Here is a 24,749-nt window from a genome sequence, read left to right as displayed (position 1 = left end):
ATTGAATGAGCGTTAGCAGACTTGGAAACTTTTGTTTTCCTGTATTGTTATATCATGCCATTTTAGTCCCAAGATTAAACGCAGAGGTAGATAACGATATCTGTTCAGCTACCACAGCAACTACAGCTTATTTGGCCTTAGTGTAAATGTGTTTAAACGGTACAGCATAGCAAAAGAGGAGTCCAAGAGACACTGAGAAGTTATGAGCCTGGGCGCTAGTGTTTTGCTGTTTCCACACGTTCTGCTCCTGCAAGCGTAGATACACAAAAAAACAAAGTCAGAAGGAGAAAGCTCTACAGAGCTTCAGCTGCAAGTGTGGGTTTCCAAGGAGTAATGCTCACCAGCTCAAAGACTGTGTGAGAAATTAAAAATTTCAAATGAGTATGTCTGAGCCATCAGATTTCACTACAGTTATGATGATTTTCTTCATGTTCCCAAACGATTCTTTCAGAAACCATCTTACTGCAGTCTGAAATCCTCAATTCAATCTAGATGTGAGCATAGGGCTTCTTAAAAAATTGTTCAAGGAAAATATAAACACACTGAAATCCTAGACAATGAGGCTGACTATCACACCCTCTCACTCTGAGGTTAAAGCTCTCATTGTGACTGGTCTCTATGGAGAAGATGGCACTGTAGGTTTGCAATAGTAATTGAATGATGGCATAGCATAACACTGTTCACATGAGACAAATAGGCAATCTAAGGCTAAAGTCACTAATTTACAGCCACAAATGTCAGAACAGTGTGTGTTTTTCTCAGAAGACCACAACATGAATAGGAATTTTCAAAAAGAAGTACCACAAGCCAAAACTGCTTGAATACTTGCATGAGCATGTTTATGTTGCATTTTGTCTTGAAAGACTGTGAACTACGAGAGCTTGTGGCTGCCTGAACTGCCCAGACTCTGAACTGCAGTGTGCACAGTTGTGCACACCCCGTGAGCTGCTATTAAGAAAGAAAGGATGCAAAACTCAAAGTACTTCACAACTTGCTGGATGCACAAATTGAAATGTGGCAGAGAAAGAAAAACATACATAGAAGTTGTGTGCACATCTCATGTTTAATTTCCTCACTGGGACATCTGATAGAGAACAAAAAAATCGAGTTAAGAAAACAAAGAATTACATAGGCCTTGTATTTTTTGTCATTGAAAAATGCTCTTTCTGTGGTAAGAAGAGCCGAAGAAACCAAATCATAGATTCTATAACTCAATGCTTCATCCTCACTTGTGCTCTTATATATCTTGTGCCTAGACAGCAGACTCAAAGTTTACTATGCAGGAAATTCCTGCATATATTCAGCTTTCATACCTGCTTCTCTTATGGCGTGTTTAAAGGGCATCACATATTTCCCAGACCATGGAAACTAGATTAGAGCAGCAGCAGCACAGGCTGCCTAGTCTGTTCATATCAGCCCACTGAGACACGCACAGGAAGCTAGTGGCACAGCTGGACTGTGTGACTCATGACTGCCTCAAATATGCAATCCAAATAATCAGGGCAAAGCTCAAATCAGACAAAAAGAGAGGAAAATAATTGCAAGGGACAAGCAACTGCCAAGTCAGTCAAAAATCAATAAATGCATCAGATTCAAAATGCAAAATAAAAGATTAGCGTGAGGAGGAGGAGGTAGCTGATGTTTGGGCGAAGGCAGTTTTGGACAGAACTGCCGTGAGTATCATGAGAAAAAGTTCCCTCTTATGCTGTCTGATCCAGAGGATGTGATAATACTGCCAGTGCTCTTAGAAACGCATCAGTGGTTGCTTGCTGTCCCCAGAAGCCTATGCTGTTTTATTACTGACTTTCAACAGTCCTTCATTATTCTCAGGTATGATAGAAAAGGCAGGAACCCCAAAACTGCCCCCAGGCCAATTACACTGAACTTCATCCAAAACAAAATTAGAATTGTGCTTTAATCTGAGCAAGACTATACAATTTTGCAGCAAGCTAGTCGATGGCAATCAAGATTACTCTTTTTCCTGTTTGTAATTAAGCTGATTGGTTGAACTGTCTGTCAGGAGTTGTCTTTGCAGATTTTGAAAGGCACATAGGAAAAAATCTCCATCTGCAGGCTGTCCCAACCTGCTTTTGATAATATGTTTTTGCCTTCCACATCCAAACAGGCACTAGACTTGCCTACGGAGCTCTGAATTTTATCAGCTGGGTTAACGCTAGAGATTATTAGTGTAAAAAAGGCGGAGTAGAAGGAATGTGAGATGTCAAGGTGGCAAGAAGCGTTTTTCTTTTCTTTTTTTTTTTTTTTCTTTGATCTGTATAGCCAGTCCCCAAGTAATAGATTTGGCAACAGCCTTTACTTCTCTTGTTACAGTATCCAGTGAAATACTGTCTTCTCACCAAGCTACCAGCACTCTGATGTGGGAATATTGCAACCCAAAATTCATCACATCCTTCTGTAGTCTCAGGTGCTGCTGAAAAAGCTGCTCTTGGCTCTGAACTTCAGTCTTGACTGAAGAGGTAACAGCTTCTGTAGCAGTCTGGGGGTCTTTGCTGTGGTCCCTCCACCAGGCTGCTGCTCTTTGTGAAATTTCCAGAAAATCACCATCTCTGTTTCAAAACGTTCATACCTGCAGTCACATCTCAGATTTCCTCTTCAGTGCTGGGACTTCAAAGAAAAGCAGATGGATAACATGTTTCTCAGCAAAAAAAATCTTCAGTACCAGCAAGGTATTCTGAAGCTCTCTCAACTGCCTGCCATGGACAGCTGGGTATACCAGGCTGCGCATCTAGACAGGATGATCTCACTGCAAAGAATAAGAAATGCAGCTACTCTAATGCTTTCCTCGGAGATCATCTCCCATCTGCATAGAGGATCAAGCTGTGGTTTTAGGATTAACACCCCTAGTTGTCACAGAACTGAAAGATCAGTGCAGATCTGTCCGTGAAAGAATTTCTTTTTGCTCATCAAACAGAACTGTTTCCTCTTTGGAGGACCAAAACTCAACCAATAGAGTTTTGTACACTATCTACAGTGCTCAAACATCTGATGTAACTAGTGGACTCAGCAGTGTCTTTCAGCCTCAATAAGTCCTGACCAACAATAGATAGGAAAAAAAAAAATGTCAAACAGCACAAATAAATGGACCAAAAAAGCAGAGATGAGCAGTTTCTCAGACTAAGTCAGAGGAAATCCAGTGACCACCCTTGAGGTCCAGTAATTCTAGCTAAGATGAAAGGAATAAATACCAATTTAAACATAAAGCAATGGTTAATATACTAGGCCTGGAGTCTCTGAGTGAGCATTAAATGGATCTGCAAATGCTACCTAAGAAAAGTAAGACTTTTACTGTGTGTATATTCACTATAGCAAGCACCTGCACTTCTATTTTTGATATGTTTCCTTCCCCAGCCCTCCCCATCTTACAACTATTAAGATCCTTCACCAACAGGATACCTAAAAGAGAAACAATAAAAACACTGTGCCTTGGTTGACACTGTGGACCTAGTCTTTTACCTGAGTTAAATTCAACCCAGCTCCATTATGTACCACAAATGAGTGCCAGGGACAGCTCAACCATTTCAAAACAAGTGCTTAAGATGAGCAAGACTTTACTAAGCCAGCAATTACATTCTTGCACAACCACCCTGGAAAAATTACAGGGAAAGATGAGTATAGTACCTCCAAAAGTCAAAAGCAGTATAAGATTTGTAAAATATATTGATTTTTCTCTTCACTGTCAATAGATGGAACTTTTTTTTTCCAGGATTAATAAAAATTCTAAAATTCCCATTTTAATACTTGGGGTTTGCATCACGCATTCTTCTTCACAGATCTGTAGCAAAACAAATGAATTTGCTTCTTCTCCATGCTTAATATGGTCCAGCAGTGGAGAACAAACCAGCTAACTGAAGAGGAGAGAGTCAGAGAGTAAAGCTAGGTCCTTACCTAAAAAATTACAAACACATTACAGAGAAACTTCATTTTCTTGATTTAGCAAATGCACTTGAGCAGTTAAGTATCTTATATCAGGAAACAGAGAAACAGATAGAAATGCATAGACAGAGTCCCTCTATAGCACTACTTTCTTAGAGGCTTGAGCTCCTAAACAGCATGTAGATCTGCACTGCAGCTTTTCCAAGTGTGGTATGGTCATTTGCAATCCCAGTCCACATGGCCAACGTATACAGTATCTATTAGCAGAGCACAATCTTAGCTGTAAGGGACAGAAAAAGCTTGACATGAACATCTGCTGCAATCCCACACAATGCACATTTACACGCGCCAGGTGCTGGCAACTGAGTTGTCTTGGCTGGAGGACACAGCTCTGCAGGTGTGATCACACTGGTGCTTATGGCACTTGCTTCAATACATCAAAAATAACTGCAGCACAGGATTTTGTCTGGAATTTTAACTCAACGGCCTTCTGGCCTCCTTCCTAGCAGCTCTGTCAACAGGCTGGGCAGACTGCAAATGAAATATGGGCCACAGTTTCTAAAGCAATTCTTGTGAGAAAACAACTCAGGAGTAGCCACCTGCATCTTCCTCACTGGCTGTCCCCCATCCTGCTGTGCTGGTATCGCCTTGCCATGTGTGACAAACTGAGCAGGCTGGGAATTGCCATTACTTTGTCTTCCTTCAGCTACTTTTAACACACCTGAGTTTCCTGACTTTGTTCATTGGGTGGTCATACAGGCAGGTGCTGTTGGAAAATAACCATAGGAAAGAGATGCAAAACAGGGAGCATGGGCTGATACTCCCCGCTGTGCTGGCTGGGAAGCTGCCTGCTCTCTTTACATAGCAGCCTGCAGATCATGCAGAGCAGGCGGATCTCAGGTGACAGGGAGCCTACCTGATTCTAAATCTTGCTTTTAAAACTAGAATAGCTTATTGATTAAATGCTTTAAAATGCACTTATACTGACTTAATATTGTAATGTTGGAGAGGAACAGGAATGGTGTTATTTAAAAATATAAGTGTGTTATGTACAATAACATATATATTTATACATGTATAGGAAATGCACTATTTAATACTATTTAATACAGCATATTTTGCTTGTATCTTGCTAACATCTCATAGAAAGAAAAACTTAGCTTATATTTGGGGAAAATGAAAGTTCTATACAGTGTAAATAGAACATTTAAAGATAATTCATTGATCTATAGGTGACAGGCAAATGCTAAATATTCAAACTCACGGTTTTGTAGCACAATAGATAGAGATGAAATAATTGTTCAACATAAATTTTCTTCCTTTGAATCTCATGATTCTCACGAACCTGATGATTCTTATGAATCCAGCTTCTCAGATTCCACAAATTCAAGTGCATATGCATTACCCTCAAGATGCTGATAACTTCTAACACTTAAACTCCTTTTTCAAACAAGCATTAACATCATGTTAGCTAGGGCCAGTTTCTGCCAGATTTTCTAAAGCTAGCTAAGAAACTTTATCGCCTTGCTCATCCAATGGTATTGCAGAATGTCACTCACTGTGTGCCAAGTTTCCCTGGTAATAGTATAAATGGGAGTTTTTTATTGCACTGAATCTTAATCCTGTGCAACTGTAAGTGAAAAGCAACACTTGGCTGCCACCTAACATGACTGACTAGCTACTCCAGTTTCATCTTCTGCTTAATAAACCTTCTCTGGCAGTGAGATGGAATCCCAGCACATTTTCTAGTATACCTCTTTGCTTCAGGACAGTGCCAACTACAAAGAAACAGTTTCTGGCATATACTTGTCCAACCAGTTCTTAATAACTTGCAGTGATATTTCTTTGCATGCAATATATTTTTGTGATATGGTTTCATCTGAATATTGCATATTTTGGAACAAGCTTATCATTCTGCTTCCTTGAAATTCTGAAGAAAAATATAATTGCTTTCAGATTGTGCCATTTTTCTACAATACCCCTCGTGAATTAATACAACTCAGACTTTCTCAACTTTACTGAGCAACTGTTTTGGGATGCAATCTGACATGCTGAATTTCAGTCTCAAGATAATTTACTGTAAGACCAGAGTGCACCACATGAACCAAATAACAGAGAATAGAACAAATCAAACTTGAAATGACTCACCACTGAAATACATGCTGTGACTATATGTGGTCATCCTGCAAGCATGACCTGTAAATAATTATTACAAAAAAATTAAATATTGGGAATTTCTGAAGGAAGACTCTGTTACCATCATTAAAAGGTAGCAAAATATTGCATGATGGAGGCAAAAACTGCTGCAGGTTCATCAGTAGATCACAGCAGGATTATTTTCTGTGGAGATTAAGAAAGAAAATTTAAGCTGAAAACACTGAGAATAATTACATATGTAAAAATCACTCTGAAAGGCATTTTCTAAGGTAATTGTTAATTGAAATGTTCAGCTTAGCAACTATTTGGCTTTTTAGCTTAGCTTTCAGGCAGCTTCATCATCTATCAGAACTAGCTCTAGCAATTGTTCCACGGGTTTCTTTACAACTACAACACATTTTTACTAACTAGAGGAAAACAAAACATTTTCACTTGTGAGATTCATTGGTTCCTCAGAAATTGCTCCTTCTGAACAAAATAGAAATCTTCAAATGCATTTATGTAAATATCTGAATCCAGGGTCAGATACTGAAGCTGCCTCCAGCTTTTCATTTGTCAGGACTAAATTTCCTTTTTGTTTCTTATTTTCTCTTGGAAACAATACTGGCAGAAAGATATTGGCCTGTTCTTGCAGTGAGAAAGGAGGATCACTTTGCTCTCCTTTCCTGCCTTTCAGGTTACAGGACTCCTCTTATGCGTCTGCCTATTCTGGGACCTGTTGCTTTTTTGTTATTTTCTAAGCAGGACGTTCATTCTCCATACAGGAAATGTGTTCTTTATTCTGAAAGAGACACTTCTGTATGAAGAACTTAAGACCCAGAAGCAGAAAGGTCCTAATTCCAGATAAAGTATCCATTTCAGGTATTCTGTTGTCTCCTTGACAAAGACTTAGGCCTGGCTGAGGACACACAGTATGAACACAGCTCTTTTAAAAAGCCTCCCTTCCCTTGGCACTACCCAATGCGGCACCTGTAGGCATAAAGAAACTGCTTAAATGCTGAGCACTGAGTTCTGTAGATGCAGCTGTACAAAACTTACGTAACAAACAATGTTATCTAACAGCAGCAATAGGGTTTGACAGATGCACCTGATAGAGCTGTGGTAAGAAAAGAGTGTACAAACCCACCAACTATTAAACAGTGTATTATCTCATTGAGAAGCTTCTTCTCCTGCTCATCTTGTTCTACAACACAAAGGTTCTATGTGGGTTGATGGTGCACATAAGAGTCTCATTTTGCAACCAAGTTGTTCCTTAAATGCTGAACCTCAACAATGAAAGGAACCCCCTGCAAAAAAAGTGCTTCTAAACTTTCTACCTCTCCCCCCGCTCCCCGGAATCTGTAGCAGAGATATATGGCTTTTATTTAAAAAAAAAAAAAAAGTAATTATTGCTGATGATAGTTTATTTCAGTGCATCTAAAACTGCACATTGAGAAACACAGCTCTCCATGTGCTTTACCCACCAACAAGAAGGACAAATTCCACATGTATATGCAATAAAACTGTATTTTTGTGTGTTTTTGCCTTTTTTTTATACAGACATTTGTACACTTTCTTACAAAACTGCACGTAACTACAACTTTTCTTAAATCATTTTTGGTCGGCAAGTACTGTAAAATCTTTGTGTGCAATTAGGTATTTACAGGGCCTCATGTTAGTGATTTTCAATGATTATTACAATAATGTCACACACTCGCAACATAGGACATGGCTTAAGATAAATATATTAGTAAATAAATATTCTGAGAACATATTTCCATAAATGAAATGTGCTGCTATACATATACAGAATATATACAAGATGTTTTGTAGCTTTTAAAACATTTTTTAAATGGTAATGAAGGAGAAAGAGCCCTTAGACCATATTACAAATTTTACAGCAAATTTTATACAAAACAATTTTAAGTGCTATAAGATAACTTTAATTAAAAAGATTTTAAATAGTGCCTCATGAGCCAAACACAATGACAACTGTTCATATAAGTAGTAGAAAGGCATTTTGTTATAAAATCACTTGTCCTGGCCAGCTGGCCTATAAATCTGTACGGACATATAGGTAGCAGAGAATTAACAAAATGTTAAATATAAAACCGAACATAGAAACCAAGTGTAGGGTATCTTTATGGTAAGGCCTATAGAGATTATTGTACTAGCAGAGATTTCCATGGCATGTGAATTAAACAGGTATGTCCAGGAACATCGTAAGCCAGAACATGCCAATAGCTTTTTTATACTGCATTTTACAACAACATGCTGTGGAGTTATAGAGTACAATGCATCTTAGTGGCCTTTAGTGCTTCACGGTACACCAATTAGGATAACCAAGGTAAAATACCATAGCTTCTATAAAGGTTTTCTTAATGAGCAGGAGTAAGGCAAGACAAAAAAAAAAAAAAAAAAAAAAAAACTTCAGAGTTTCTACTCCCAAAACATACCCTTTACTATCGCCATCAAGTGAAGGAATAGCTTTTCTTTAGGTTTAAACTCTGAAAAGGTGTTTAATGTAATTTTAATTTTATACCTGGGAATTATCTTGCATTATTTCTCAGAACAGCTGAGAATTCAGAGAGGTCTAATGTGTGTTCCTTTAAATGGTCTTATTTTCACTCTATTGAGCACTAAAAGGAAACATTTTTTGTTGCTATTTCTTCGGTGTTTGCTTCTTTTGAAGAATTTCATTTGGGATTTTTCTGGTTCTTATAATTAGTCCAGTGATATCAAGGACTTTGTTTTGGTAGAAAATGTAATGGGAAGTACACATCTCCTCTTAATATCTTTTAAATATCTTCAAATGGATTGAACTTTGGAAAAAACTTTTCATAAGACTGACACTATGAGTATTAACTAATTAGTTTCCCTTTAGAAGAATTCCTGCTGTGAATACACCAGACAGGATGACATTGTGTCCTCAGGCACATGCAGCATGACAGGCAATTTAAACCATGCTATGGTAGCCTCTTACTCAGAAGCCGCTGTTTCCACAGGAAACAATTGCTATTAAAAATGATGATGTACATTATCTCATGATAACAAACACCACCACTAGTATAAGAACAAGAAAAGAAGTATGTGCCCAGACTAATGAGGTACAGAAAGCACCCTGTATACAACTCACAAAGGAAGCGCAACTGGCTGGGCCCAATGAAGTTTTAAAAGAGATTGATCTATGAAAGCTGCATCAACCACAGCAAGAAAAGGAAACATTGACTAAAGCAAGTTCTCACTTTCCCACATATATAAAGCAGGTGAAAAATACTAATTTCATTAGGTATGCTTGCAGCCTACGTGGAAAAAATATACCATCTGACCTATTAACAAAAAGAGCAAGGCAAGCTATAAGCCCCCTGCAAGCTCTGTTTTTCTGCATATGCCAGCATTTCTCACTGGGGAACAACCATAATAAGGGCTATGAGTGCCTGAAAAATCGTCTGTGGAAGGTAAGATTCATTACCTACAAAAGCTATTGCCCTTTCAAGCATTTCCTTCTAATATACACTTGAGGGGTCCCCAGCAATCTTCACCAGTCAGAAGGTACAGAGAGGTCCATGCTTTAGCAGGAAGTGGGAATGAGAACATTCTGAGCAACCCATTTCCCTACCCCCACTCTGTTAAAACTAATCATAATGGCAGGAGACCCTTCCTAGCCAAATTATCAGAGCAGCATGAAAGGAGGTTGGTGGAGGTGGGAAAGGAAGGATACAGTCCAATGCTTTATCTCCCTCCAAATCTACCATATAACTTGCTGGCTACTAGTATTTGCTACTAGGAATAGTCAATATGTGAGCAGCTGTATCTCTCTGGACTATTTTACTTCAAGGTGCTATCTGGTTTCTAAGGCAGGTGTAGTCCTGAGCTTATCAAAGGCTGGACTCCTTTAAGTAGGAGATAACAGCATCTACACATAGCCTGGCTTATTTAATACACTATGTTACCTCTCAGGAAGAGCTAACACAGTCACTTCTAAAAAGAAAATATAAATAACACTTTGTCATTAATATAGATATGGCACTAGAGCTCAGAGATGCTCTACACCATGCCCCACATGGGCTTTGCACACCAATGCAGGCCTGAAGGCTTCAGGCAAGAGGGAGAAAGGAGACAATCAGGCTGATGTGGATGCAGAGGAACAGAAAGTGGGGGAGGGACTTCTCCACATTACCACTTTTGTGTTTATCAAAGCTTAAAAGATTAAGTCCAAGAGAATCTGGAGTCTCTGATAAGCTCCACTTCTCCACCTGTGGCAGTCTGAACAGATCTAGTCACTGATCTGGCTTCTCTCCAAGGGATGAGATCCAGCACCTGAAGGATAAAAGAACATTACTGGTCAAAACTAAGAAATGTTACATTCAAAACACTGCATCCAGCCTTCGGTCCTCCAGTACCTGAAGTTACTCATCAACAGGAGTTAGTTCAACAGAAAGCCTCCAAAATGCTCAGAGGGCTGGAGCACTTTTCCTGTAAGAACACACCGAGGAAATGGGGCTTGTTCAGCATGGAGAAGAGAAGGCTTTAGAGGGGACCCCATAACAGGAACCTTACAGTACCTGGAATGGAAGTTGTCAAGGGGCTCTTTGATGCCTCGTGAATTGGATGTAACAGGCATTAATTGAAACAAGGGATGATCAGATTGAATATACGGCACATCTTTTCATCGTGAGGAGAGTCAAGCACTGGAACTGAGACTCAGGTGAGTTGTGCAGTCTACATCCTTGCAGGCTGTCAAGATCTGTCTAGATAAAGTCTTAAGTAACCCGATCTGATCTCAGAGGTAGCCCAGCTTTGAGCAGGAGGCTGAACTACATGACCTTCTGAGGTCTCTTCAAACCTGAGGCATCCCATGATCCTACAATTACCCTTAAAAAAGAACCTAGTAAGGTAGGTTATACCTCATTCCTTTTTTTATCTTTTTTCCACTTATGTAAGCCTATGACATTGATCTTTCCACATATTCTTCTAGAACAAGCTCAGGTTCTTCATTTTAATTTTATCCTCCAGCTTGTCAGTTCCCTTCCAGCACTCTGCCCTTACTGACTGTTGGCACTTTCCATTCATACTCACCATGGCAGCAAGGACTATTTCAGAGGCCCTGGTTGTTAGAACTTTCATGGGGGCCTGGTATTAGCAGACACCTTTTCCCCCCCACTCTTCCCCACCCTCTGAAAGGATGAGTATGAAGGCTTTGAATGACATTAGGCAGTACACTATCATCATCTATCCATCCAGCCGTAACCAAAGAGCGATGGTAACAAGAGAAGAAAGTATCACTCTTAGCTGGAGAATTAGTCATCAATCTACTCTTAGGTATAGGATGGCAGTAACCTCTATGGGTGCACATACCTGGGCAGCTGGCAGAAACCTTGCAATTTTTATGCTATAACAGAAAGTTAGCGAGTAATAAAAAACAGCACACTTATTACCTGTGGTCATGGTCACCATCAGCTTCTGGGAGTTTAAACTGGGACTGGGAAAGAGCATTCTGGCTTCCTCCTCCTGAGAGAAATTCTGACGCAGGAAAGACGATGCCTCGTAACACACCTCCCTCTCATCCTGTACCTCTCCTAAACCTTGGCAGTGCAGATAAGTATCTAGCTCAGGTGTTCCATCCCAGGAACTGCAGCCTCCTGTGTAGGTCCCTTGGCACTCTGTGGGTAACATCAGCTCATAGTCTCTGTCTTCAGGAATGATGGGAATGCGCTGACCCAGATCACATACACCCTTACAGCAGCTTGGCAAGGTGTCATCAGGAAGTGTATACTGCACATTCACTGCATAGTCTTCTGTATAGCAGCCACCACCTCCACTGCCACTGTTGCTACTACAGGCTACCTGCTTCTCTTCATAGAAGCAGCAGGGCAACCCCTCGTAATTTACCCCATCTGTCCTATGCAAGTGGTCTGAGTTAATACTGTACAAGCCCTGTGTGCTCCCTGACTGTGGCTCCATCCCTGGGCCACATGTTCCCCATAGTGGAGAGCTAAGGAAGAGTGCACTACAGTCAGCTGCCCCATTACTAGGCTCCAGGGTAGAGTGCTGGAGTTCAAAGCAACAGGCACATGCTTGCTCTATAAGTGGCCCTGCTAACTCTGGATTCTTCCAGTTCCTTTTAACATCCAAGGCAGCACCAGGACTGGCCTCAGATCCTCCCTCTGAGGTAGTGCCATTTGGATCCCTGTGTTCTAGTGAGGAATTACTGCTATAGTTCATATCCATGCTGCAATTAGACAGTTGGTCCCCTGAGGAAGAAGCTGGTACAGGCCGGCAGTCAGCACTCACCAGGCTGCGACCATGAGCTGGAAGCTCGTCCTGACGGGGGCCTTCAAAGAGAACAATTGCAGCCCTGTTTGCACCACCAACCTCACCCACTCGGCAAGGGCTCTTACTACGGTAAATATAAGGGTCATAGTCACTGCTCAAAGAGCTACGGAAGGTGGAGCAGCTCCCATAAACCCCCTGATTGCTGACCTCAGTGCAGTCAACCATGGAATCACTAGAGGAGCAGTGACACTGACCAGAACTGCTGCTGCTGCTGTCACTCCCAGGGCAGTCAGCCAAATATCCACTGCACACTGAACGATGACCATGATAGCAGCTAAAGCTGGAGGTACTGCCACTCTCCAAACGGGATGAGGGCACTACATGTACCACTGGAGGGAAAAGCATGCCGCTACCAGGCTGGAAGGCACGGGAAGGACCCTTCGAGGAAATGCCAGCTGGAGGCTGTCCATCTTGCTCGGGGTAACTAAGGCCTTGAAAGTAGTAGTGCTGATACATGGTCTCATACTGGGTAAAGCACGCTGTCTTGGAAAAGTTGCGTCCTTGGAATTTGGATCTTCGGAAGGTATGAGCTGGAGAGTAAGCCCTATGTTCCAGGCTACAGTGATGTGTGTTTAAAGCATGGTCCAAATGAATCGGCTGATAACTTCGGATATATGCTGAGGATTGGGCTGGGTAAAGGCTCTGTTCACCATGCCGGTCAACTGTTAGTACCGTGATAGGGTTTCCACGAGGGTCCATGCTTGTCCGGGTGGGATATGCTGTAATCTGGTTTGCTCTGTGTACTCGGCCAGGATAATGCACAGGCAGAATCACCCTCTGCTGTCGGCTGCGTGCTGGGTTCGTGGGTTCCAGACAGACCGGACCAGCACTTCCCTTCTTCTGTTCTGAGTGGGAGAAATAAGGATGGAGAATTGGGCATAGGAGGGAGGAAAACTGGAAGTACTTTATGTAGGAATGACAGATACTTGATTCTAAATTCTAAATTTTGGGCACAATAGAGTTACATCAAAAAAAAAAATCAATGTGTTAGAGAAAGAAACAAAACAAAGTCAAGTAAGTGCCTCTGACAGGAAATTATTGAAATACTTCAGTTCATTTACTAGAAAAGAAATAGCAGCGAAGTGACTGCTGATAATATTCTTCTACATGTAAAGACTGCTACTTAAATAACAGTTTTGATCTTGCAGGTTAAGATCAAGGCTCAGAATCGGCTTAACTTTTCACTTTATATGTTACTTTCTATAAATATGGATTAACAGAAAACATTTTCCAGCTGTAGGAACTGGAAGAAGGAGAAGAAAAGGAAAACCATATTCCAAGTTAAAATACAAAGAAGAAATCAAAAAGTGCATTTCCTTTTCTTCAAATTTAGGAAGAGAAAACACACACACCCGTTCAAGTTTATTTTGCCTTCTGCCATTCAGAGGCTGACCAATGCTGCCCTCTGCAGGGCACAGGGCCCAGAGCAAGGGAAAATCATAAATGCAACCCCTTTTTTGGGGGGCATGCAGTCATTTCTAAAGAGCTTACTACCCCTAACTAGAGTTGCATTACAATGAAGATTATGGACTGTATGGGGATTTACATACTGGCACAATTTCTGTTTCATCTTGTAGGTTGTGAAGTCCAAAATAGGCCACACAAGCGAGCATCTGAGTGTCAAGTGAACATCAACACTCACCTATAATGTTGTGACGGCAGTGAGGGCAGGTATGATGCTGCAGTAGCCATGGATCCACACATTTCTTGTGAAACCGATGAGTGCAGGGAATGACACGAAGCTCCTACAGGAAATAAAGCAGGGACACAGAAGAAAAAAACCCTGCTTCTTAAGCAGTGAATACCCACAGTTTATTCATTTTTTTCAATCTACCTAGTAAACAAATCAAATCCTAGTTTCAAAAAGAAGTGATTAAAAAGGAAGAAATGCTGTCTGTTTCAAACCACAGTGACTAGAGTGATTCAGTAGTCACTAGCACAATGTTTTGCAGACATGTTAGAACTCCATAGAGCTGCCCTACATGTCTTTAGGATGCTTTTTGCTATGTACCCCACCCTAAGACTTTGGAGGAGCCTATCATTAAACTTTTCCTTAATACAGTCCATGACCTTTATTTTAAAAAAGTCCCTTCAATATGCACAGTCAATAATGCTATATCTTATCTTATACATCTCTTGTCTCTCAATTTCTGGCTAACAATAATAGCCAGGGCAAAAGCCCAAGGAAAAGTAAGAAAAAGACAGCATATATTGTACTTCATCCCTTGCCCAGCACTCTTATCCTTTAACTATTAACTGCTTTGTGTTGAGCATGTATCTGTTCAGAAACCCTCAGCAAATCTTTCTTCCAAGCATTGCTCCAATCTCCTCTTGACTCAAGGATCAGCATTTGTAACACACTTTGACAAAGGAGTTCCAAAGGACTACTACCTTTTGGAGGAGAACCACCACATTTTGTTTCAGATTGGGCCCTGTCAGCTTCATTTAATTGTCCCCAGTCTTGGACTGGAAAACAATGAATATCTGATTCTTGTTCATGCTCTCCATTCATGATTCTCTATCATAAGAGATATGATCTAATCCTAACCTCTCCTCCATAACATTTTTCTTTCCAGATCAGGACTAAATACTCCTAGCCAGCTTAGTCATTCCTTTCAAACAAGCCATTCCAAATCTTTCATCACTTTGTGACTGCCCTTTTCTGAAGCATCTTCATTTCCAGCATACCTTTCCAGAAACGAGGGGATCAGAAGTGCACACAGTATTCAATGAGAGAAAAATCTTGAACTTATGAAATGGCATAACTGTTTTCTGTTCTGTTTTTCAGACTTTCCCTTCTCATTCCTAGTACCTGATTTGCCTTTTTGACTGCTACAAAGCACTCAAAACTGAACTGTTTTCTCAGAAGTCCCTACAACAGCCTCAGGATCTTGTTCCTGAATGATAATGCTCAGCTCACAACAGATCACCTTATATATTGAAGCTACTATATGTTCTTCTCTTTGAGCATCACTTCACATTGAAGTCCATAAACATAGTTATTGTCCAGTCAGGTTTGTACCAACTGCCCTAATTCTTGCTTCTCTAAATAACCCCCCATCAGCCAACTTCATTAACCCTCTGCTCAGAGTTTGTAGCCCTCAGACACTATCAAAGATGATATTTTCTATTGCCTAAAAAAGAATGAATGTTTTAAGAACTACTTCTAAAGAATATGCCCTCAAATTGATTTTTATATGGAAGTTTAAAGCTGTAAATTTTGACTGCTTTTGTTCTAGAAAGTAGGGGGCCTACTTTTTATTTCATATCCTTCATTGCTTCGTTTCAGTAGCATTTTGCAAAATAAAGCAATCACCAGACTTCCCTCAACTCTATCTCTGTAACGTGGTAAAACCCTTGAGATTTCACTTGGGAGCTACAGAACGCAGTTGAGGCTGTCTCCAAGTAGGCTACTCAACGCAATCTGTTTGGCAACCCTCAGCCTCAATACACAATGTACCAAACAGTCAGCTGTTTGCCACAGTGCTGAAAATAATTCAGTCATACTCTCAGCCAGGTTGAAGAAACTACTTATCCTTTACCTCCCCATCAATGTACTTCTCCAAGCAGATGGCACAGTCAGAGGTCGAGCTGCTACTGAGCGTGTCCAGTGCTCCACAGCTACCTTCCCGGTGTCCCTTACTTTTGGACTTAAACTTCCTTGTTTCCATTTTTTCCAGTGCTTGCACTGCAAGTCTGTTCATAGAATTCTACAAAAGAAAAAGGAAGAAAAAAGGCGGGGGGAGGGGGAGAAGAAAGGCAACACTGCAGCATAAGGGATTGTAGGAGCAGAGAAACACCATCATATCAGATTAACACATCTCACCACATCAGGTTCAGACTGATGTACAGTTTCATATATTAAGCAGAGTGAAGGCTAACTAGAATGAAAAAAAAACTATAAATCTATGCCACTTGCATGAGTTAATTCAAATTGAAACGGGGTAAAGGTGCACACAATTGGGATACACTGCAATTGCTTAATTGATAGTCAGCAACTACTTAAGGCATCATATAGAACTTGGTGAGGGACTTTTTCATCTGTCAATATTGATTGTAATGCCCCATTACAGTATTACCACCACATTACTAGAGGCAGTATTTCAGACGAAAATTAAAACAAAATGTTACTGAATTAGTTATTTCATTTCGGTTTCCTCCCCCATCACAGTTTAGTTTGAAAATCTAGAAAGGCAGTGAATTGTTTCCATTTTACATCATTCCTCTTTCTAACACTCCTACTACGTGCTGTTGGCCCATAATATCTTGGATTACTATGCAAGATGTGCAAGTGAAGAGTGCTAAGCATAACAATGCTTGCATTCTTTTTATACTTTATATACGCATATATTAATGTCCTCCATTCCAGAAGTAGTGACCAAGTTCTATGAATAAAAGTAAGAGACAGATAACTTTCAGCATTGAAAGAATATGCCATTACTGGTCTTACCTGACTACGTCGCTGTTTCAGTTTGATCTTGACAAGAAGAATGAGGCAAACAAGAGATACAACCACAAAAAAGGCCAGGAAAATTCCCATATCAAAGTACTCAGTAGGTTGCTTAAAAATTAAAACAAAAATATTATTTTTCCTCTCTTTAGATCATATTCAAATCTATGTTCCTTTCTTTTCTCTACTCTCTCAGTGGTTGATTCATATACATAAAGTGCCAAAGGCAAGAGTCAAAGCACACACTGTTTTGCTCATTTACCATGATTCTATCAGACAAAACCAGGCCTTCATACTTTACAGCAAGGTAGTGAAATATAGACATTGCCAGTCATAGAACTGAGTTTTATAGCATCTCTGAACTGATCCCACAAAAAGCAGTAATTTTTCCCCAAGTGAATCATACCAATACAAATTTTCATGGGTCACTGGTTTACTTGCATATGTATGAAAGCAAAAATCTAAATTTGAATTTTCAGCAAACTTCCCCATGCACTTCGTTTTTCTTAACAAAAGAATTCCACAAGAATACAACAAAAATAAAACTGAAAATGGGTTCTGCTCATGTAAACTACATGCAAGACATGCTTTTGAGGAAAAAAATATTATAATTTTCAGATACCAAATAATCAACTCATGCTTAAAATACTATATAAGAATTATTAGGGAAGACATGTTAACACTGTGAAGACTATCTTATAAATCTGAATTCCGAGGAGTACACAATAATTAAGAAAAAGGAAAATTGTTATATAAAATAGTAGGCCATTTACAAATTACAGAGGATCCTTACGAAAGACAGCATGGCTCACACTGAGGATGCAGTTACTTGCCTGATGTAGTTAGTTAATTCTATTTAGAATGTAGAATAGAATTGCATCTACTAGTGCTCACAGGATGCATCAGACATCTTCCTAAACAATGCAGTTAATAAGCACTGCAGGAAAAAGCAGCAGGGTGTAATACCTAGATAAGGTTTCTTAAAGTCTCACCCGTGGAGCACGATGTTGAATTCTTGCTCGTGCCACTTTCTGCTTGTTAACTATGTTCATTAGCTTAACAGCATCAGCACCTTTCACATACACCACTGGTCTCTTCAGAGGGTCTTCTGAGCCTTGGTTCAGCTAGAACATAAAGGAATAATTTACTCGAAGGCATGTTTCAGGACAAATAAATCTCTTTCAGAGAAAAGAGATAAAAGGAAGGTGTATGAAGATTGAAATGGTTTAAACATCAGCTGTTCTTTTCTAGCACAAACCTTCATCTAAGTGTTCACACATTTGAGCCTGATTTTGACTTCTGAACAGCAGCTTTAACTTAAGTGCATTATGTGCCAGTGCATATTTTAATAAAATAATAAACTCTTATAATGAAGAAAATAAAAATCTGCACTATTCCAATAAAAATCAGCCTTGCAACTTAGTAATTTTCTGACCTTTCTGTTACTTCAACTTTGAAGATATATTCTTTATATACATACTTCTTAGCTCTATGAACAATCTCTTGTCAAAAGTGTGTGAATTCCCACTACTTAGGTTATTTTTACTTTGCTCATTTAATCAGCTTTGTAAATTCTGGTACTTAATTCCACAAACTCATTCAAGCAGTTACTTGGGTTGTAGCACATACAAATAGACAGCTTAATTTGCCCTGCAGTAGCTTTCCAGGTCCAGCTGAGCTCTTTTGAAAGGCAAAACCATAAGGTGTGAGAATTATTGCAGGTTGCAAGGGACCTCTGAAGTCTAGCTTCCTGCTCAAAGAAGGGTCAACCGGATCACTCTGGAAAGCTCTCAAGGATAGAGACTACAAAATTTCCCAGAACAACCAAAGCAGCCAAACTGCTGATCTACATATTATAGAAAAGTAAAAAAACAAAATTATGTTCTGCTACCAGTTTCTCAACTTTTGCGGATAGTTGCACCCAAGTTACTATCAAAAATCAAGCAAGGACAGTCGCTAATGGTAAATGTTAGGGAGCAGCAATCATTGACTCAGCTTCCTAAGTTCAGAACAGAGCTGCTGAAAGGAATTGCAAAATAAATCAGATAAAATACTGGACAAAAAATAAAAAGAAAAAAAAAATCAGCTTTGTGCAGATAAATTTTTGATGTACAAAAGGAAGAAAAAAATATTCCTGAGAATATTTGCCAGATCAAAATTGTATAGCCTTGATACAAGGCTATACAGTTCTCAAAGTATCCATTGCACAGGGTATGCATTCATTTGTCCAAGAGTTGCTCATTTCAGCTTTTTTAACCTAAATGTATCCTACTTGCCTACTAAAGATGTAGCCCAGAAATCATCAGCTGAGCGGGGAAAAAAAAAAAGAAAGAAAAAAAAAATTTAGAACTTGCCTAAGAATCTTGTTTAGAATAAGGCTTGGAAGCCACTTTGCAACCTCAAAAATAGTGGTTGATTGACAGTGGCTGCTTCTAGTGAGAATCATCAGTTTCAAGTTGGGTAGGTCCAAACAGACAGTATTTTGTACACACAGGTGGGAAAAGTTCTTAACTAGATAATGGGCCACTAAAATTTTCCTCCATCTTTTCTCAAAACCCCAATCCTGGATTCTCTGTTTAGCAGCACCCTAAAAAAAATACTTCTCAAATTTCCCTCTTTCGCATTCTCAACACCTCCATTGCTTCTTGTCTGCCTGAACAAGAATACAAAAACCCAGGGTCAGAAGTATGTCTTCAGGTAGGTTTTGCTGTGAGATGCTACATGCTCCCAAGTCTTACCTCAGCAGCCCTAAGAACAGCAAGCCCTGAGGCTGAATAAGACTAGATCCTTCTTCATACCTGATCAATGGCATCTGGGTTTTCAGAAACATCAAAAATGACTGCTGTGGCTCCTCGCTGTACTGCTCGTTTTGCCTGCAATAGGAAAGACAGCATCCTCAATTTCACCCCAAAAGACGACCTCTTACCTCAAAAATAACTCCTCCTCATCTCCAGATGCCAAACTTAACAGCGTATGGTTAAAAAAAAAAAATCGTTGAATAATTTCAAGCATAGGAGTTACTGAACCTCTATTGAGTGCAGTTAAAACTTCAATATAGCTCCAGCTGTCTCCCTGCTCCTTCCTACAGGCTCCTTCATTGAGCTTTTAAAGGAATTCAAGTGAGATTTAGACCCTCTAAAGTCTTTAAATATAATAATACTTAAAACTAAAAGATGATTTTTCCCCCCCTCTATGTTACTTCAAAAATGACACTAAATGCGCCACAAAGAACAAACTTTTCTGTCATTTGTGGTACAGAGTCAAGCTCATTATTGTAGGAAATAAAGGTGGACCAGGTTTATTACACCTTTCAAAACTGTTGGGTCATATTCTCTCGCAATCACGGCAAAATTTCTAACACCACAATCCTTGTGCTGAGTGCTGGTTTTTCTATCCTCATCACAGGTTACTTCTCTTTCTGACCATTAGAGGTCAGAAGTCTTACATGCAGCTCTTTTTATGTGAATCAAATCAAACCTATTTAAGTGTAAGGCTTTTCTACAAATATACACTCCAGAACTGCAGTCACCAACAGCACTGAGGAGGCATTATTAAAATCCTTGGTTTAAAATTAAAATTCAATGATCTACGCTCAGGCATGGTATTTTAGCTCCATGAGGAAAACGTTCTCAAGTATCTTTCAGAACTATCACTACTTCTGTTGGAATTCTGTTGCTGAGTGCAAACAGCTATTTTTCCAGGCAATGACAATCAACACCATCACAATCTAAACAAGAGCACCCTGACTCTTCAGAGACAAGCAAACCCTGAACTTAAATTGAGATAGAGGATAAACTTATGAAAGTGATGAATTATGAAATACTACTCTGTGTTCTCCTTAAAAGGAGATTGGTCAGGACACAGCTGCCGGCTTGAACATCTACAGGACTTTTTTTTGTTGTTGTTGTTCTATTCCTGGATTATGTTTTCATTTAAAATCTAATAAAGCACATCAGACAACACCTGAGGGAAACCAACTCCCAAGTGGGGTCTCTGTCTCAGCCCAGCAAATATTTGTCCCCTTTGAAGTCAGCACACCTGGCTAATCACTAATAGCTGGTGGGCAGGAAGAATTAAAAAGAATCTAGTACATATTCTTCATTGCACAGACACGGCCCTGGGGTGGAAAAAAGCTCACTCAAGTTTCCCTAAAAGGCACATTTTACAGACAAACAGTGCTTGCAGAACTATTAAGGACATTTAAATTATTCTTTCAGGATGGTCAGTTGACTATCAAGGCGCTCTTGATCTGTGAAGTATCTTTGAAGAGAATTTGCATCTTTGTTCAGAAAAAAACAACTTTGTTCTATGAACACAGTGAATGAGCAGTTTACAGCACAGCACTTCATCGCTAATTCCCACCAAGAAGATGCAATCTCTACTTCCTATTCTGTATTAGAGATGAAAAGTCCCAAAGGAGTTCAAAAACTGCGGAGAAGTGTCCTGCCCGATTCCTGTCCCCCCAGTTTACTGAACTTAAAATTAAACTGTACAAAACAACAGGAAAGAAACCCAAGTAATACAGCCTAAAACATTTTATATAAAACGCTTCAATGATATCACACCTATCAGGACGATTTCCCTTACTGTTCTGCCTGAATTTTTCCTCCTTCATATCATTTACTCATAGTAAGTTTTATTTATGCCCAAAAGCAACTGAATGACAAGCTAATACTAAAGAAAAAAAAATGTCATCTTTAGTATCGTGGTATTTTTGGTACCAGTATTTTGAAAGACTCACATAGTATCATTCAGCATTAGCACAGTGCTCCATTTGCTTAAAATTACTAAATTCCACTGCCCTGGGACAAGCCCAGTATCAGTGTTGTGTACATTTATGGGGGCCAGGCCTTTTTGGCAGATTAATAGGTGAAATAGCAACAGACATGTGCCTTCATGTTGTGAAGTCAGTGAATGTCACGCTAATAGGGAAGTTTTACCCCCGAAGCACAGAGAGCACTGGGAGCTTAGAGCACAGGGAGATTTGTGATGGCAGTTCTGTCCAGCACTTCCACACAGCCGCTAAGGGCCGATTCTTGCACCCTCTGCACAAGCGTCGGAGCTCCCAGCCTGTGGCGTGTGGGCAGAGTAGACACGCACTGAAGTGCCTCCCCACCCCAAACAGTAAGGCTGGACACTTAAAGACTGCCCCTAAAAGCAGATTTTAAGCAAAGAGAACAAAGCTAAAACGAAAAGAAAGGCACAAGTTGGATGAGGGCAGGTGGGAAAAGTTATATAGACACATTCTTTACCTTCATAATATCTACTGCCAAACAAACAGAAAGGCATTTTCTCAATTCAACTCCCATGCAACTGAGCAAGGGCAGTAAAGGTGCAGGTCCATCACTTTCTGAGATTATTTCACTTCAGTGGATAATTACTGCCACTACACTGCCACACTTCTTTATCAAAAAGCAGCGCAAAAAATCATATGCAACCTCCCAGTCTTTCCCTGCCTGCACGCCAAGTTTGAAAACCATACTACTGTACAATGAACTCTGACCTGTTTTTGCTCTACATGGCCACAAAAAGCAAACGTCACTTGTGTGACTTATATTTTTAATGTAAAATGCTCCCATACGCAGATTGGATCAGTAGATCTGCATGCTCTATATATATCAGCATCATAAAGTGCTCCATCTTGCAAAAAGACTGATCAGAGAGGCTTAAGCGCTCCTTTTTCTTATCAGTGGACTGGAAATGACATCTTTAGCAAGTCCTGTACTGTCAATTCACTGATTCTTTTGTCCTTAAATAAAAAATAAGAAGCAACAAAAAACAGGTTAGATATAAGCAGTTATCTATAGGATATAGACAAGCAACCTTTTGTCCTACTTGACAAGCACAGCTTTAATTTACTGTCTGGAATCAGTAAATTAAGTAAGTTTTGTGGAAAGGAATTATGTTTTTTTACAGGGGCATCTGACTGTTACAGTACTGCCCCCTTTCTGTGTTATATATAATTATGTCATACAAATTACAGTTTGTACTTGCAACCTATATCACTATATCTAGGTATTGTGGTTAGCATTTGCCTTAGTTAAAAACAAAACAAAACCTCTCAAACCATTTCTGGTAGAGCTCAGATTGTCAACAAGGAAAATATGACAAAAATATGGGTGAAATATAGATGAAAAAGAAATCTTCTAATTTGCTACTTTCATTTTCAGGGATGAAGCTTCAGATGTGTTCAGATCTGTTTCAACAAGGAGTCCTCTGGCATGCCTCTCATCCTGATCATAGTTGGCAGTCCCTGGGAGATGAAGGTTTGCGCTGCTCAGAGCGCCCTTTTTTCTTGAATGAGCTCTGACCAGCTTCCTAAGTCCTGCTGCCAGATAAGGTTAGTGCATAAGGCAAATTATAGCCTGAGCCTCACATTGCACATCGTGTGAACTTGGAGATGCTACAGATATGCCAAGTCTTCTTTCCCCTACCTCATTCCACTCTTATGTTTCCTCAGTATCAACTACAATCCACTCAAAATGTGCTCACAGGTCTGGATACTTGCAAAGCAGTGACTTGCTTAATAAGACAAACTTTCAACACATGTGGCCAGATGATTATTGAACAGGTGGACTGTTTCCTCCCATTCAATCCAAACAGGCAGGAGGACAGCAAAAGTCAGACAGCAAGAAGGTCTGCCACTCACTGACACAAGGACATGAAATGCCTCTGGAGACAAACACTTGGATATTTCTGAAGCATAACTGGGTCATCCCATTAAGGAGGGAGGAAAAAACAGCTCAGAAAAATCTGCCAGTGCATTTCAGAACTCCACTGGGCAGGTTGCTACAAAGCCAATGAAGGTGAATATTGCTACTGAGGTCAATTTTAAAATACATCTGAAAAATTATCTGTTAAAGTAAGCAAAGACAAGTGTACCCTGTTTACCTTGGACTATCCATAACATGCTCAGCAGCAGCAGCAGCTGTTGGGGAAAAGAATCTGCATTTGCCTCAGCCAAAGACACCCCAGCATAACACTCCAACACAGACTGCTCACACGAAGCACAAGCCCTCACCCTTGTGTCAAACACACTGCTTTATTGCAAAAGACAACTCCCAAATTCCTTTTCTCTCAGCATAACCAAGAATACAGACTAGCAGCACCCCAACCCTACAGGCATCCCTGTGTCTCTCCTACTCGGAAATTGGGCTCAGTCACCAAAGAGATCTTGGCCCTTGGGCTCCCAGCAGAGCTAGGAAGTCAGGACATAGGCCAATCTTGATTGTAGGACAGAGAGGAAGGGGAAAAGGACAACATCTATCCTGCTAATGGCAAAAGTTACAAATTAACCAGTTGATGTCTTAGTCCTGTTAATGTACAATTCCCCAGCAATTCCACAAACACTGTGTTAGGCAAAAAGCAAGCAGGGGACCATTTCAAAACCTTTTCTGGAAAAAAAAAAAAAAAAAAGAGGAACCTGCAGATTTCACTCTCAAAGCTAAGGAAGACACACAACACAGTATCACAACACAGCAGTCGAATACCTTAAGTATCACACTGGCATAAAACCCCTGCCTGACTACAGTCTTCAACTCAGCTTCTCTGGCACCTTCATTTTATAGGTGTAACCTATAGATACTGCATTACATGGCATCATGGCAATTGCTTTATCAATGCAGCAGTGTAGAACTAGAAAATTTAAAGTAGTAGTATGAAATTTAAAAATAGAATTGAAACTAAGAAAACAATATTATGGACATCATCTAGGAACATTCAACTTCAAAAGACACACACAATTTTCTAATTTAAGAAAAAGATCACATTATCTAGACTCCTGCCTTACTACATAATTGCATCAATAACAGAAGCCGAAGTTTTCTGTATTGTTCAGTGCTGAGTCACTCTGAGATAAAAACATCAGGGAAAAGAAAAAAAAATAGTGAATCTCTCACTTCTTAGCTTAAGCAGAAAGAGCTTGATAAATTCA

The 24,749-nt window shown here is 39.9% G+C and overlaps 1 protein-coding gene across 2 annotated transcripts in view; it reads right to left on the bottom strand.

Annotated features, from left to right (window-relative positions):
* Positions 1-9,423: 9,423 nt before the first annotated feature.
* ZNRF3 (zinc and ring finger 3) overlaps positions 9,424-24,749 on the bottom strand; it is a 75,307-nt gene continuing 59,981 nt past the window's right edge. For both annotated transcript variants that reach the window (XM_088536645.1, XM_088536646.1), the window contains exons 3-9: positions 19,615-19,689; positions 17,809-17,940; positions 16,817-16,927; positions 15,909-16,076; positions 14,009-14,111; positions 11,469-13,211; positions 9,424-10,350 (exon numbers count right to left, since the gene is read on the bottom strand). In XM_088536645.1, the coding sequence (XP_088392771.1) occupies positions 10,307-10,350; positions 11,469-13,211; positions 14,009-14,111; positions 15,909-16,076; positions 16,817-16,927; positions 17,809-17,940; positions 19,615-19,689 (2,376 nt within the window). In that variant the 3' untranslated portion in view covers positions 9,424-10,306. The remainder of the gene's footprint in view (positions 10,351-11,468; positions 13,212-14,008; positions 14,112-15,908; positions 16,077-16,816; positions 16,928-17,808; positions 17,941-19,614; positions 19,690-24,749) is intronic.

Source organism: Tinamus guttatus, unplaced genomic scaffold, assembly GCF_059628265.1.
Source record: "Tinamus guttatus ecotype Peru unplaced genomic scaffold, ASM5962826v1 Tinamus_guttatus_pri_ptg000689l, whole genome shotgun sequence".
Lineage (NCBI taxonomy): Eukaryota > Metazoa > Chordata > Aves > Tinamiformes > Tinamidae > Tinamus > Tinamus guttatus.
This window is presented reverse-complemented; position numbering and strand designations above follow the sequence as displayed.